At 38.9% G+C, this 14,923-nt stretch overlaps 1 protein-coding gene across 5 annotated transcripts in view; it reads right to left on the bottom strand.

Annotated features, from left to right (window-relative positions):
- Positions 1-14,923, bottom strand: part of FIG4 (FIG4 phosphoinositide 5-phosphatase) — a 131,496-nt gene that overhangs the window by 56,135 nt on the left and 60,438 nt on the right. For all 5 annotated transcript variants that reach the window (XM_078447204.2, XM_078447201.2, XM_078447205.2 and 2 more), the window contains one exon: positions 8,182-8,320. In XM_078447204.2, coding sequence (XP_078303330.2) covers positions 8,182-8,320 — 139 coding nt within the window. The remainder of the gene's footprint in view (positions 1-8,181; positions 8,321-14,923) is intronic.

Genomic DNA, 14,923 nt, shown 5'->3' with positions numbered 1-14,923 from the left:
TCTGAACATTGGATATGTTCTGATAATCAAATTTTGATAAATTGGGTCTTCAGGGGGAAAATGCTATATCAAAGTTCATGAGCACTAGGAAGGAGAGTAATGTGAAACAGTATATCAAAATATATTAAAAACACAGATTTTCAAAACATTTATTAAAAAAAGCCTATGACCAAAAGTGCTAAAAAGATAATTTTAAATAAATGAAAGCTTTCTAAAAATAAAATGCTGACATTATAATCTTGAATAATCCCAATTATGAAGAATAGGGGTATTTAAATGAAATAGGCAACAGAGAGAACTTTCCTAGAGATGGCAAGCAGAATATATAACCAAGGATAATGGAAAAAAGGAACATAATGCCTAATGAACTGGGGGGGAGGGGTGCAGAAAGTGAGATGATAACAGGAAAGGCTCTTCAAGTTTTGCTTGAGACTGAAGTTATGTTTTAGAATAGTGCTTCTCAAAATTCAGAGTATACAAAAACAGACACACAGACCAATGGAATAGAAAAGAGAACCCAGAATTGGACCCACAAATACAAGACCAACTAATCTTTGACAAAGCAGGAAAGAGTATCCAGTGGAAAAAAAGACAATCTCTTTAGCAAACAGGACTGGGAGAACTGGACAGCAACATGCAGAAGAATGAAACTAGACCACTTTCTTACACCATACACAAAAATAAACTCAAAATGGATGAAGGGACCTGAATGTGAGACAGGAAATCATCAAAATTCTATGGGAGAAAGCAGGCAACAACTTCTCTGACCTCAGTCGCAGCAATTTCTTACTTGACACATCTCCAAAGGCAAGAGAATTAAAAGCAAAAATGAACTATTGGGATCTCATCAAGATAAAAAGCTTCTGCACTGCAAAGGAGACAATCAACAAAACTAAAAGGCAACCAATGGAATGGGAAGAGATATTTGCAAATGACATATCAGATAAAGGGCTAGTATCCAAAATCTATAAAGAAGTCACCAAACTCCACACCCAAAAAACAAATAATCCAGTGAAGAAATGGGCAGAAGACATGAATAGATACTTTTCTAAAGAAGACATCCAGATGGCCAACAGACACATGAAAAGATGCTCAAAGTCAATCCTCATCAGGGAAATACAAATCAAAGCCACAATGAGATACCACCTCACACCAGTCAGAGTGGCTAAAATGAACAAATCAGGAGACTACGGATACTGGCAAGAATGTGGAGAAACGGGAACCCTCTTGCACTGTGGGAATGCAAACTGGTGCAGCTCCTCAGGAAAACAGTGTGGAGATTCCTCAAAAAATTAAAAATAGAACTACCCTATGACCCAGCAATAGCACTGCTAGGAATTTACCGAGGGGATACAGGAGTGCTGATGCACAGGGGCACATGTATCCCAATGTTCATAGTAGCGCTTTCAACAATAGCCAAATTATGGAAAAAGCCTAAATGTCCATCAATTGATGAATGGATAAAGAAGATGTAGTTTATATATACAATGGAACACTACTTGGCAATGAGAAAGAATGGAATCCTGCCATTTGCAGCAACGTGGATGGAACTGGAGGGTATTATGCTAAGTGAAATAAGCCAGGCAGAGAAAGACAGATACCATATGTTTTCACTCATATGCAGATCCTGAGAAACTTAACAGAAGACCATGGGGGAGTGGAAGGGGAAAAAAAAAGTTACAGAGAGGGAGGGAGGAAAACCATAACAGACTCTTAAATACAGAGAACAAACTGAGGGTTCATGGGGGGTGGGAAAGAGGAGAAAGTGGATGATGGGCATTGAGGAGGGCACTTGTTGGGATGAGCACTGGGTGTTGTATGGAAGCCAATTTGATAATAAATTATATAAAAAAAACAAAAATAAAAAGCAAAAAAAAAAAAAATCAGTGCACACACGAACATTTAAGGAGATTCTGTTAAAAGACAGATTCTGATTCAGTAGGCAGTGCCTGAGATTCTGCATTGATGACAAGTTCCCAGTGATTCCAGAAGGGGTGGTCCTCAGGCTGCTTTTTGTTCTTTTTTTTTTTTTTTTTTTTTTTTTTTTTAATTTTTTTCCCAACGTTTTTTATTTATTTTTGGGACAGAGAGAGACAGAGCATGAACGGGGGAGGGGCAGAGAGAGAGGGAGACACAGAATCGGAAACAGGCTCCAGGCTCCGAGCCATCAGCCCAGAGCCTGACGCGGGGCTCGAACTCACGGACCGCGGGGCACGAACTCACGGACCGCGAGATCGTGACCTGGCTGAAGTCGGACGCTTAACCGACTGCGCCACCCAGGCGCCCCCTCAGGCTGCTTTTTGAACAGCAAGGTTTTTGAACATGAAAAGAACAAAAAAGAGTTATGCCTGCTGCTTGCAGATAATTCACATTTATTTTCAACATTTAGTAAGCACCTACTGTGTCAAACACCATTCTGTGTCTTAGAAATGCCACGTTGAAAATAATGACAGAGAAAAGTAAAGCTACTTAATTCCAGCATTGTTTCTATCTTCAACAGACATGGTAAGTTTCATGCTGGAAAGAGAAAAATGAGAGAAGAGAGAAGCATGTATAGCCCAAGAGATGGAAGGAAGCAGTGGAGCATCTCTTAAGAGCATTCAAGTGTCCTGGTCTACAGATGGGATCAATAATCTTTTTAAGAAGAGTGAAGAACGGAACTTATACTAAAAATGAGCAAATGTAGTCTTGATGCTCAAAAGTGAGAGGGTAATAGATTACAAAAACTATACATCAAAGAATGTGATGTCAATTTCAGCAAGATAACAGAATCAAGTATTAAACGGAGATGTGAATAACCTAAAAGGATAAAAGGATAACTTCTATGACTCCACATCCAAACCACACCAATCTAATCTCATTTTCTTTTCTTTTCTCATAGGAGAATCAGACTATCAGATCAGAAGAATGAGAAAGCATGGATTAATTAAGGTGTGTGCACGCACATGCATGCACATGCATGTGTACACAGGTGTAAATTCCATTTTGTAATCACTTAATCTTCACAGAGGAGGAAAATAAAGAAGGTATCAGCTAGTATATAAGAAATTGCCTAAAGAATGATGCTCACAATTAGCTTATCTAAGATAAAGCAGTAAACATTATAAAGAATACGTTTAAACTCAAAACATACCACGTGGAGGAAAAGAATTAAGAGACAGTCCTGTTTTAGCAACTTGAAACAGGCCATAGATGTTTTTCTGAATATTATTAAATTGTAATTCCCTAAGCAAGATAAAAGTAACTTAATACTTTTGAAAAGTATTTTGGATTTTGAAAAGTCCAGCTCCTCTAGGTAGGTCTCAGCACAGAAGCCCATGAGAAACACCTGCCCCAGGGAAGAAGAGCTGACACAAATGGAAGATGAGAGCATCTGAGAGGACTCAGCCCAGGACAGGGAGGATCTCTGTTACCTCCACCTCCAAGTACATTTACTCAGAGGAAGAGTCCTGCAGCAAGGTAGAACCTGTTCTGGGACCAGGGATCAGAAGACAGGAGACTGCAAGTTGGTGCCACTTCTTCCTTTGCATAAAATACCTAATATGCCAGTTGCTCTGCTCTTTTTCAGTCCCTAGAATTGAGTACTCAATTCCACAGGCTCACATAGGAAGGTGAGGGGGGACTAAAAAAAGACTCTTTTTTAATTCCCCTAGCTAACTTGGGAGCTCTCTGAATTAATATATATATATGGACTTCAGCAAAGCAATCAATCTTTGTGAATAAGATAGAGAAATGTGGGCAGGAGGACAGTACAGTTAAATGATGACAATAGATTAAGTTACAGCCATTTAAATAAGTCCTACCAAAAATCAGGTTAAGGTACAAGGAGTTGTCTGGTGGTGCCCCATACAGCTCTGCCATCTACCTTATTCTACTCAACATTTTTCATCAAGTATTTTTATCAGGATCAAGATGGCCAGCTGATTAAATCTGAAGAAGCTACAAAGATACAGGTAATACTTAATAAAAAGGATACACGTTTAACCCCCCTTTTTGGAAGCAGGCAAAGCACAGAAGACCAAGAATTCTCAAATGAGCATACAAGAATGGTACAGATAAGGCACGATATCAGGACATGTTAAAGACACTTGGGAGTTCTAACAGACAGGAAGCTCAGAGAATCAACATTATGATGGCATTGCTGAAAACAGCTAATGCAATCTTAGACTTGATAATAAACAGAGTATCCAAGACAAGAGGAGCAATGGCTCCAATGGTCCCACAATATTTGGCACAAATCAGATCAAACTCTGACCATTACTGAACCCAGGTTTGGGTACCACAATTTAAAAAGAATATTGGGGCGCCTGGGTGGCTCAGTTGGTTGAGCGTCCGACTTCGGCTCAGGTCATGATCTCACAGTCTGTGAGTTTGAGCCCTGCGTTTGGCTCTGTGCTGACAGCTCAGAGCCTGGAGCCTGCTTCAGATTCTGTGTCTCCCTCTCTCTCTGCCCCTCTCCTGCTCATGCTCTGTCTCTCTCTGCCTCAAAAATAAATAAAAACATTAAAAAAAAAATAAAAAGAAAAAGAATATTGATGTTGACTGGAATCCATAAGAGGAGAGCATTCTGAAGACAATGGGGTTATTTAACCTGGAGAAGAAGAGATATTGAGATGGTGTGAACTTCAGGTTTTTAAAAGACTATAAAGTGGATAGAGAAATCGTGTTCTTAAGGTCTCAGGGGGCTGAACTAGATTAGTAGGTAAAGTTACAGAGAAGCAGATCTCAGCGTGATAGGAGAAAAAATTGTCTGAAAAGAACTGCCCCCTCAACCAGACACATCCCAGATAACAAACCAGGACTAGTCAAGCACAGGCCAGATGACCTCTCCTGGGAAGACACCAAGGGAGCTCACATATCAGACAGTGACTAGAGCCGGGCAATCTCTCAACTCTGAGTCAATGAAGTGATTAATGTTTAATATCTAAAAACATCTTGGTGACATGATAAACACTGATTCAATAAATAACATCTTAGATGATGTATCTCCTATTAACCTAATGCAGAACAAAGTTTCATTTAGTGGTTGTAGGCAGATCAACGAAAGTGAGCCCTTTGAATAACAGAAGTAGTTACCTCAAGAGAACCTGATTTGGATGAACTCTAGTCAGAGGTAGGTTTACTTTCCCTTCCCTTATCATTCAATAAAAATATATCAGAATAATTCATTGGTAAACACAGTGTAAAATATAGGATAGTCACCAAGTTTGGAAACACAAGCAAATACATATAAAGTTTTTATTGATATTATATTATCATAAGTGATAAAATATTATTATCTAAGTTTCCAGATTTTATGGTCATCCTGTTTGATTTTTAGTAAATGTTACAACTAGGGAATGTAATCTCCTTTAAAGAACAGTAACAGTACTAACACCTATTTGATTTATGTGCTAAGCATTTATATTACTTCATCTGATGCTCAGAAACATGTACAAGTTAGGACAGTGCTATTATCTCTATTTCACTCATAATGGCAACGGAGTCTTAGACCGGTTATGTAACTTGCCCACAATCACAGGTTTTAACTGGAGGCCATCTCTCCTGAGCCTGAGAGCTTCAGAATCGTGTTTATTCTGTGTCAGACCTAGTACCAAAGAGTTCTCACACATCGAACCCTCAGAATGACCCTGTGAGTTGTGCATGGTCACCTCCATTTGACAGATGAGCAGAAAGGGTTTCCAGAGTTTAAGGAAGAGGTCTAAGGTCACACATTTGCAGAAATTCTAAATCGGCCCCACCCGACCCTGAAGTCCACACTCTCACCCAGTTGACTGCTTCCGGCTAAACTGTTCCTTTTATCTGAGAGTTATGATACTGACTTAACTGTCACCAAAATAACCAGTATAGGTGGGTGACAACAGAAAGTCCAAAATAAAACAGTGAAATTTACCTTACACACTTTGTAAGTACTGTTTTTGAGCAGTATTTACTGTTGACAACATTACCTGATTTTTGGAATTTTGACATTCTGGAGGAAAAAAAAAAACCCAACAACACAAAAACAGGAGAACAAACCAACGGAGAGAGGCATGTTATCTACTGTGATAAAACTTTATTTTCAGTGGCAGGCTTGCAGATGATTCTTGCTGAATCATCTAACTAGCTAAATATCTCAGTCAAGACACATTTCTCTCCCTTCTCTCTGCAACCTCAGTTTCCTTTTTTTTTTTTTAATAGAAAATGGGGATATAACAGCAGCTTCCTTTGTTGCCATAAATAAGCTCCACCACTGTCTGTCTTAGTGATCAGTTATGTAACTCGAGGTGAGCAAGTCGTTTAAGGTACACTTGTTATACACTAGCTAATTTCTGCAGGAGAAAATTGAGTGTTGGTTGTTCCCAAGTTGTATGTTAAGCGCTTTGATACTGGAGGGGCCCCTGGGTGGCTCAGTCAGCGGTAAGCATCTGACTCTGGCTCAACCATGATCTCTCAGGTTTGTGGGTTCAAGCCCTCTGTTGGGCTATGCACTGATAGCTGGGAGCCTGGAGCCTGCTTCAGATTCTGTGACTTCCTCTCTCTCTGTCTGTCACCCTCTTGTGCTCCCTCTCTCTCAAAAATAAATAAATATTTTTTAAAAAGAGCTTTAATACTTGGGGTGCCTGGTGGCTCAGTTGGTTAAGCGTCAGACTTCGGCTCAGATCATGATCTCACAGTTCATGAGTTTGAGTCCCGCATTGGGCTCTGTGCTAACAGCCTGGAGCCTGGAGCCTGCTTCAGATTCTGTTTCTCCCTCTCTCTCTCTCCCCCTCCCTGTGCTCGCGCTCTGTCTCTCTCTCTCTCAAAACTAAATACAACATTTACAAAATTTTTAAAAAAAGCTTTAATACTTGAAGGTAATATAAAATTCGGAAAATCACCCACATATACCCATAGTGAATTGCGTCACCAAAGCTAAATACAGGTATTTACACTCATCTCTCACCAAACCAACACAATTAGTTCCAAATTTTTTGTTTATCAGCAAAAATTCAGAGGCAATCATTTATTAATAGTAAATTTAATGCTTCATTTATAGGGAAAGTAAGCTCAAATAATACGTTGGTTATTCCACTAATATGCACTTACAGGAACAAATCTGAGAAACAGAAATTCTGACACATCCCTAATATTTTAAACATTCCTGAAGCAACACAGAATTTGGTAATAACTGCAACATCAGCACTTGCTAATTCACCAGTTGTTTGTGGTCTGGTCACACAGACAGACTGGCAGTGACCCCTGTAGTGTTTGGGAGGCACTGTTGCACAAAGTAAGAGCTATATTGAACCGATGCTGTAAGAGAAAGGCATGATGAGAGAACTTGATATTGTAGGCCCCTGAGCAGAACGCACCAGTCTCCAACCTCATATGTGTGAATTGTCTTGCTCATGTGGCAAAATGGACTATATTAGTACATGACGCCTCAATCACAACCACTAAACAGTCTTCTCATTAAACCCTCACAATGACTCTGTGAGGTATGTCCCATCATTTACATTTGCAGATGAGGAAAATGAGACTGGGAGAAGTTAAATAACTAATCGTAGGTCACATGATGACAGAGAGTCAACCTGACCCTGAGGCCACACCACACAGTGTCCTATCAAAACATATCAGGTAAACACTTCATTTCTTTTGAGAATATTAGTATCAATTTAACTGTCATCAAAATAACCCAAAATGGCTAATGAATCTAGAAAGCCCTGAGTAAAAGGGGTGATGAGAGTAGTATCTGTCACTAGAGTCACTATTCTGGTTTCCTGTCTTCACCAGAATCACCCAAGAGCTGGTTATGCTTCCTGAAGGGAAGAGCACTGGAACATTCGAACTCTGGAATTCCAAAGTGATGTTCACTTGAAAACCAAAGATTGACTCCCCACATGTGAGGGTTCTTCAGAGTTCCCCATCTGTAGGAAGCACTCGGAAATAATGTTGATAGTTTGCTTTAGTGGAACTACAACTTACATTCAATGATGAAGTTCTGAAACTTTCTATCTTATGAAAAATGCAAACCACCAATTATTAATGACAAGTTCCCAAAACTACCATCAGGACACCAACAATACTGAATTCCTCATGGCAAACATGTAGTAAGACTGACTACTTTAGCCTATGTGATTATTTCTCAAAAATGAAAGTATCTTATATTCAAAGTAACATCAAATCTGAGTTTACATAAAATACTAGGACGAAAAATACCTTCTTCTTGTTGGTAAAAGTCTCATCGTATTTTTATGATGCAAGTAAAAATCTGTTGGGAGTTCCCAGAGATGAGGTTTCCCTTCAGTGGGATGAAAAACTCCCAGGAAGAGATTAATGGAATCTTGTCTATCAGCATCTAAAAAGCAAAAATAGGCATTTCAGGAAATCCGCTACTGAGATATACAACTCAGGAGAATGTTTTCTCAGGAGGATAAAGGGTACAACTGTGATTTCATAACACATACCTTTGAAAACAACAGTATTTATACTCCAAAAGTCATACACATACCCCAAATCTAAAATAGTCACCAAGATTTTGAGCAGAATTAAAATCTTGCTTCAAAATGCTTCATGTTTGTTCCATCCCTTTCATAATATGGAGGAGACGGAACACAAACTGCTTCTTGAATTTTGAGAGACTCTTAAAAATCTTTAAGAACCGCCATAATACCACAGTGATTTTATTTTTAGGATAAGAACATATTTTCGCTATTCGTTATTCTACCTCAAACAAATACATCTTCATTTTATTACAAAGACAAGGAGAGATGTCAGAAACAAACAAGATGGCTCAACTCCTATCCATATTCTGTTGCACAACTTTGAACAAGTTAGTTTGCACAGTTTCCACTTTTAATCCTTGAAAAGGTATCTACTCTTTCTTTAGTACCGACAACGTTTACAACATTTTCTGTCCCCCTCAGTTGTGGGCCTGGCCCATTCCCTCCTGTGTTTGATAATGAAGGCAGAGTGGGCACATAGATAACAGCCTCATTCTAACTATTCAACCACCCCCAAATTACTAACTTATGTATGCATATATATTGTGTTTCCTTCCTTTCCTAATTATATTTTGATAAAAATGATGATAAGCATGAAAGGGTCTCATGAAGCACCCTTCCCATTCTGCACTGGCGTCCTTCATTCTTTCCCCTCATTTCCTTCTTTCCATTCTTGTCTCGGAGCCCTGTATATTCAAGTTTGGGGCAGGCAGCCACAATATAAATAATAACCTCTTTCTGAAAATGAGCACAGAACTAAAGACAGCCCAGTAGAAAGGGCTGCTTTTGAAACAAGATAACATTACCATAAAATCAATCTTCCAACAGCTACAGTGAACACAGATATTTCTGAAATTAGCAACACTGTTTTCATGGACTGTTTGGTCATTTCGGCAAAAGCAACAAATGAAATATGGTACATCAAACATGTATTCCCGTTACTAGTATTTTGACAGGAAGTGTTCCATTAAAGCAGCATTTACCTTTCAGGCCAAAAGTAATATATAAAAGGGATGTGTTCATATGCTGAATATATTTGGAGACTTTTTGCCACTTTTGAGAGAAAACAAGTATTAAATGATGCAGACATTACCGCCCCAATTAGCACCCTCTTTACACAGTACAAAAGTAAACAAGCTGCTTTTATAGTAATTACATTCTTTATGCTTCTTGAATAGCCTTGATGGCACTTAATAACTCATACTATGCAGGACCTCAAAATATCTTAATACTATCTAGAGAAGCTTTCCATTTTTCAGCTGCGTTTTCAAGGAGTCTTTCATTTTTTAAACCGGATAGTTGCTTCAATTTTTAGCATTTCACATTTGATAAAATGTGAGATGTGAGAAACATAACCAAATAAAAGATATGTCTTCAAAGGATCATAATGAAGACTTGTTGAATGTGCTGCCGTTGCTATAACTTAAAATATATCTATGGTGTACATGGTCCCTGAGGACTCCAAGGCCGGTTTAATGAGCCTGAGGTTCTTTTCCTGCCTACTTTTGACTGCAAATAAGACAATCACCCTAAGGAAGACAGTAATACTTTGGATATGGATAAGGGCTTAAAACAGGTAGGTTCTCTGTAGTTGTAGATAACAAGAGGACAATGATTACCTATTTTTGTACTCAATCATGCTTTAAAGGAAAAAAGAGTAATACTCCATTCAAACTCCACTCAAACAGCTAAACACTAACCAGTTTATTATGTATGTATGAAACAGATGATGCTTGAATATAACAATCCTTTTTAATTATTTTTAATTAGTGAAAAATTATTTTGGAACTAGAATATTTATTATGCTAATACTAAATTAAGTTTGTAATGAAGTAGCCTCTGAAATCAGTAATGGAAAGGAATGTTATTCAATAAATAGTACTGTTTAATTATTGCAGAGGAGGGGACAATAAAATTAGATCCCTACTTCATACTATTTATTGAAATAAATACCAATTAAATGTGAGAAAGACAGAGATCAACACTCGAATAGAAAAAGAGAAACATGCAATTTTCGAAAGAAACAGAAATGGACAATGAACATACTAACATTCAACTTTACTAGTTATCCAACAAATATAAATTAAAACAATATACGATTTCTTACCTATTTAAGGTGGCAAATAGTTGTCAAAATGGGCACTCCCATACTCTGCTTAGGGAACATTAACTGCTCGACGGTATCCATTCTCTAAGGCAATTTGGCAACACAGATATTCCTTGCTTTCTGAAAGTTTGCATTATGCCTCTTGGCTTAGGAAAGACCTACATTAGTGCCTGTTAATGCTAACAGAAAAATCTGAAGAGGATTTTAACTTTTATGAAAATAGCTGTTACTAACGTAGGACTTTCCTAAAAGCAAAGTGGTGTAACTCAGACTTCTGGCAAGTGGGGGATACTCTTCACCTTATGCCATTTCAGCTTACCAAAGTTTTCACAGGAACATTCTACTTTCCCTGAAATATCTATAGTCTCTGACCTGATATGCTTCTGGAACTTTCCTAACATCAAAAATATGCCAAAAAAGAGTGTATGTTTAAAAGGAAACTAAATGCAAAGTAATAGCAACTAAGTTACGATGTTTCTAAATGATAGACTGCCATAAGGCTGCTAAAAATCATGTTGTAGAAGAATATTTAAGGTCATAAAGATTACTCACATTATCTAAAAGGGCAAATGCAGAATATAAATATTACATGTATGGAAGAGTCATGTTCTCCTAAATATGAACAAGTGGCTATCTTTGGAAGGTAAAGATTATATGATTTTATTGTGAGCTATTCTGTACTTTCTATAATTACTTTCATAATTAAAAAAAAAGAACTACCATTCATTCACTCATCCAAGAACCTATATGTTCCACACCGGGGAAACACTAATATATAATACTCTGGCTCCAGGTGGGGTTCACATTCCAATTGGCAAATAAAAATATACACAAGTAAATAATGTATAAGGTACATTCAAGGGATGTAAGTTCTATGAAGACACTGAACGAGAGCAATATGGGAGCGAAGGGAGGGGACAGAGCCACTTAGATTGGGTAGTCAGGGCAGGGGTAGAGGCTGAAATGTCTGAGGAAGTCACATTTGAACTGTAAAAATGAGAAAGAGGTGGTCACACAAAGCTCTGGGGGCTTTGTGCTCAAGCAGAACAGACACAAAGTCCTGCTGGGGTAACAAACTGGGAAGCTCCGGGAATAAAGAGAAGGCCAGAGAGGGTGGAGGGCAGTGGACCAGGGAAACAGGCAAATTAGAGACAAAAGGCACCAGGTCACACAAGGCCTCGTAGGTTACAGTAGAGAGTTTTATTTTATTTTAAAGAGGGAAGTGATACTGTCTGACTTCAGTTTTGAAAAGATCCCTCTGGCTGCTATTTACAGCAGGGGCAGAAGCAGGGAGGCAGGAGGTGGATCAGGAGCTAAAACAGTTGTTCAGACTGCTTGCACCAGCATGGCAGCAGTCAGGATGAAACACAGCAGAAGGATTTACAATATATTCTGGAGGTTGAGATGAGAGTTGCCTAGAGATGGGGCTGGGGCGGGGGGAGGGGGAGATAAGTAAGGAAAATAAAAGGAATCGGGGATGATTCCTAGGTTTCTGAACTGAGCAATGGGTGCTGAAGTGGAAAAACCAAGTGGAGAAACACATTTGAGTCAGTCTCAAAAATGATCACTTGAGATTCTTACTGGATACCTGTGGTAGTTAGTGCATTTTTCACAGAGCTAGAACAAGCAATCCTAAAATTTGTATGGAACTACAAAAGACCCCAAATAGCCAAAGTAATGTTGAAAAAGAAAACCAAAATGGGAGGCATCACAATTCTGGACTTCAAGCTGTATTACAAAGCTGTAATCATCAAGACAGTTTTGGTACTGGCACAAAAACACATACATTGATCAATGTAACAGAATACAGAACCCAGAAATGGACCCACAAACACATGGTTAACTAATTTTCAACAAAGCAGGAAAGAATCTCCAATGGAAAAAAAAACAGTCTCTTCAGCAAATGGTGCTGGGAAAACTGGACAGCGACATGAAAAAGAATGAAACTGGACCACTTTCTTACAACATACACAAAAATAAATTCAAAATGGATGAAAGACCTAAATGTAAGACAGGAAACCATCAAACTCCTAGAGGAGAACATTCGCAGCAACCTCTTTGACCTCGGCCACACCAGCTTCTCACAAGACACATCACCAGAGGCAAGGTACACCAAAGCAAAAATGAACTATTAGGACTTCCTCAAGATAAAAAGCTCTGCACAGCAAAGGAAACAATCAACGAAACTAAAAGGCAACCAACAGAATGGGAGAAGATATTTGCAAATGACGTATGGATAAAGGGCTAGTCTCCAAAATCTATAAAGAACTTATCAAACTCCACACCCCAAAAACAAATAATCCCATGAAGAAATGGGCAGAAGGCATGAAAAGACACTTTTCCAAAGAAGACATCCAGAGGGCCAACAGACACATGAAAAGATGTTCAACATCGCTCATCATCAGAGAAATACAAATCAAAACCATGATGAGGGTCCACCTGACACCTATCAGAATGGCTAAAATGAACAACACAAGAAACAACAGGTATTAGGGAGGATGTGGAGAAAAGGAAACCTTCTTGTACTGTTGATGGGAATGTACACTGATGCAGCTACTCGAGAGAATAATATGGGGGTTCCTCAAAAAATTAAAAGTAGAACTACCTTATGACCCAGCAATTGCACTATTAGTTATTTACCCACAGGATAAAAATACATATTCAAAGGGGTACGTGCACCCCAATGTTTATATTTATAGCAGCATTATCAACAATAGCCAAACTATGGAGAGAACACAAATGTCTATCAACTGATGAGTGGATAAAGAAGATGCAGTAGAGGTGCCTGGGTGGCTCAGTCGGTTAAGCGTCCGACTTCGGCTCAGGTCATGATCTCACGGTCCGTGGGTTCGAGCCCTGCGTCGGGCTCTGTGCTGACGGCTCAGAGCCTGGAGCCTGTTTCGGATTCTGTGTCTCCCTCTCTCTCTGACCCTCCCCCGTTCATGCTCTGTCTCTCTCTGTCTCAAAAATAAATAAACATTAAAAAAAAAAATTAAAAAAAAAAGAAGATGCAGTATATGTAGACGATGGAATATTACTCGGCAATCAAAAAGAATGAAATCTTGCCATTTGCAACAATGTGGATGGAACTAGAGTGTATTATGAGAAGTGAAATAAGTCAGTCAAAGACAAATCCATATGATTTCACTTCTATGCGGAATTTAAGAAACAAAACAGATGAACATATAGGAAGGGGGAAAAAGAGGACAGAGGGGAAACAAACCACAAGAGACTCTTAATGATAGAGAACGAACTGAGGGTTGATGGAGGGAGATGAGTGGGAGATGAGCTAGATGGATAATGGGTATTAAGGAGGGCACTTGCTGGGATGAGCACTGGGTGTTGTATGTAAGCGATGAATCACTGAATTCTACTCCTGAAACCAATATCTGCACTGTATGTTAACTAAAATTTAAATGATAAATAAATAATTAATTTTTAAAAAGATATCCATGGTAGTAAGAAATCTGGCCCACAAGACCTTTTTCTCTCTAGTGTCACACACATAAATATTTTATATCACATGGCAAAGGGGACTTTGCAGATGTAACTGAGGTTACTAATCATTGACTTCAAGATAGGGCAACTATCCTGTATTGTACATGGGTGGGTCCACTGTAATCACAAAAATCCTTCAAAGGCAGAAAAGGAGAGTAGAAAGGAAGGCAGAAAGATTAGAAGCACAAGAAGGATTCAGTGTATGGTTGCTAGCTCTGAAGATGGAGTAGGCCACAAGTCAAGGAAGGCAAGGAGCCTTTGGGAACTGAGAATGACCCCAGCCAACAGCCAGCAAGGATACAGGGACTTCAGTCCTTTAACTGCACAGGATTCTGCCAACAACCTGAATGAACGTGGAAGCCTCCAGGTAAGAGCCCAGGTTCCCGACACTGACTGAATCTTGGCTTCATTTCACTTCATCACCTTCATTTTTACTTCAGCCTTGTGACACCCTAGGTGGATAACACAGCTGAGTAATTCTGTGCCCAGACTTCTGGCCCACAGAAACTATGAGATAATAAATGGGTGTTGTTTTAAGGCACTAATTTTATGGTAATTTGTTATAGAACCTACAGAAACCTCATACAACATTCAAGAAGAGATGTTAGCTAGGTCAGCTTTTAGATAAACAAGTCTGGGACTCAACAGAGAAGTCAAAGGTTAGAGATACAAAGGTGAGTGTCAAATGCATGGTACTTAAGAGCTGAATGAGATGCCCCTAAGGTAAAAATGCAGAAAGAAAAGAAGAGGGTTTAGAAATGGGGCAGGAGACATCAATAGGGAGACTGAGTGAGATATTACACAGGTGAGTTTCAAGAAAGAGGGAATGGTCAACTGTGAGCAAAGCTGGTGA

This window comes from Panthera onca, chromosome B2 (genome assembly GCF_046562875.1).
Source record: "Panthera onca isolate mPanOnc1 chromosome B2, mPanOnc1 haplotype 2, whole genome shotgun sequence".
Classification (NCBI taxonomy): Eukaryota; Metazoa; Chordata; class Mammalia; order Carnivora; family Felidae; genus Panthera; species Panthera onca.
This window is presented reverse-complemented; position numbering and strand designations above follow the sequence as displayed.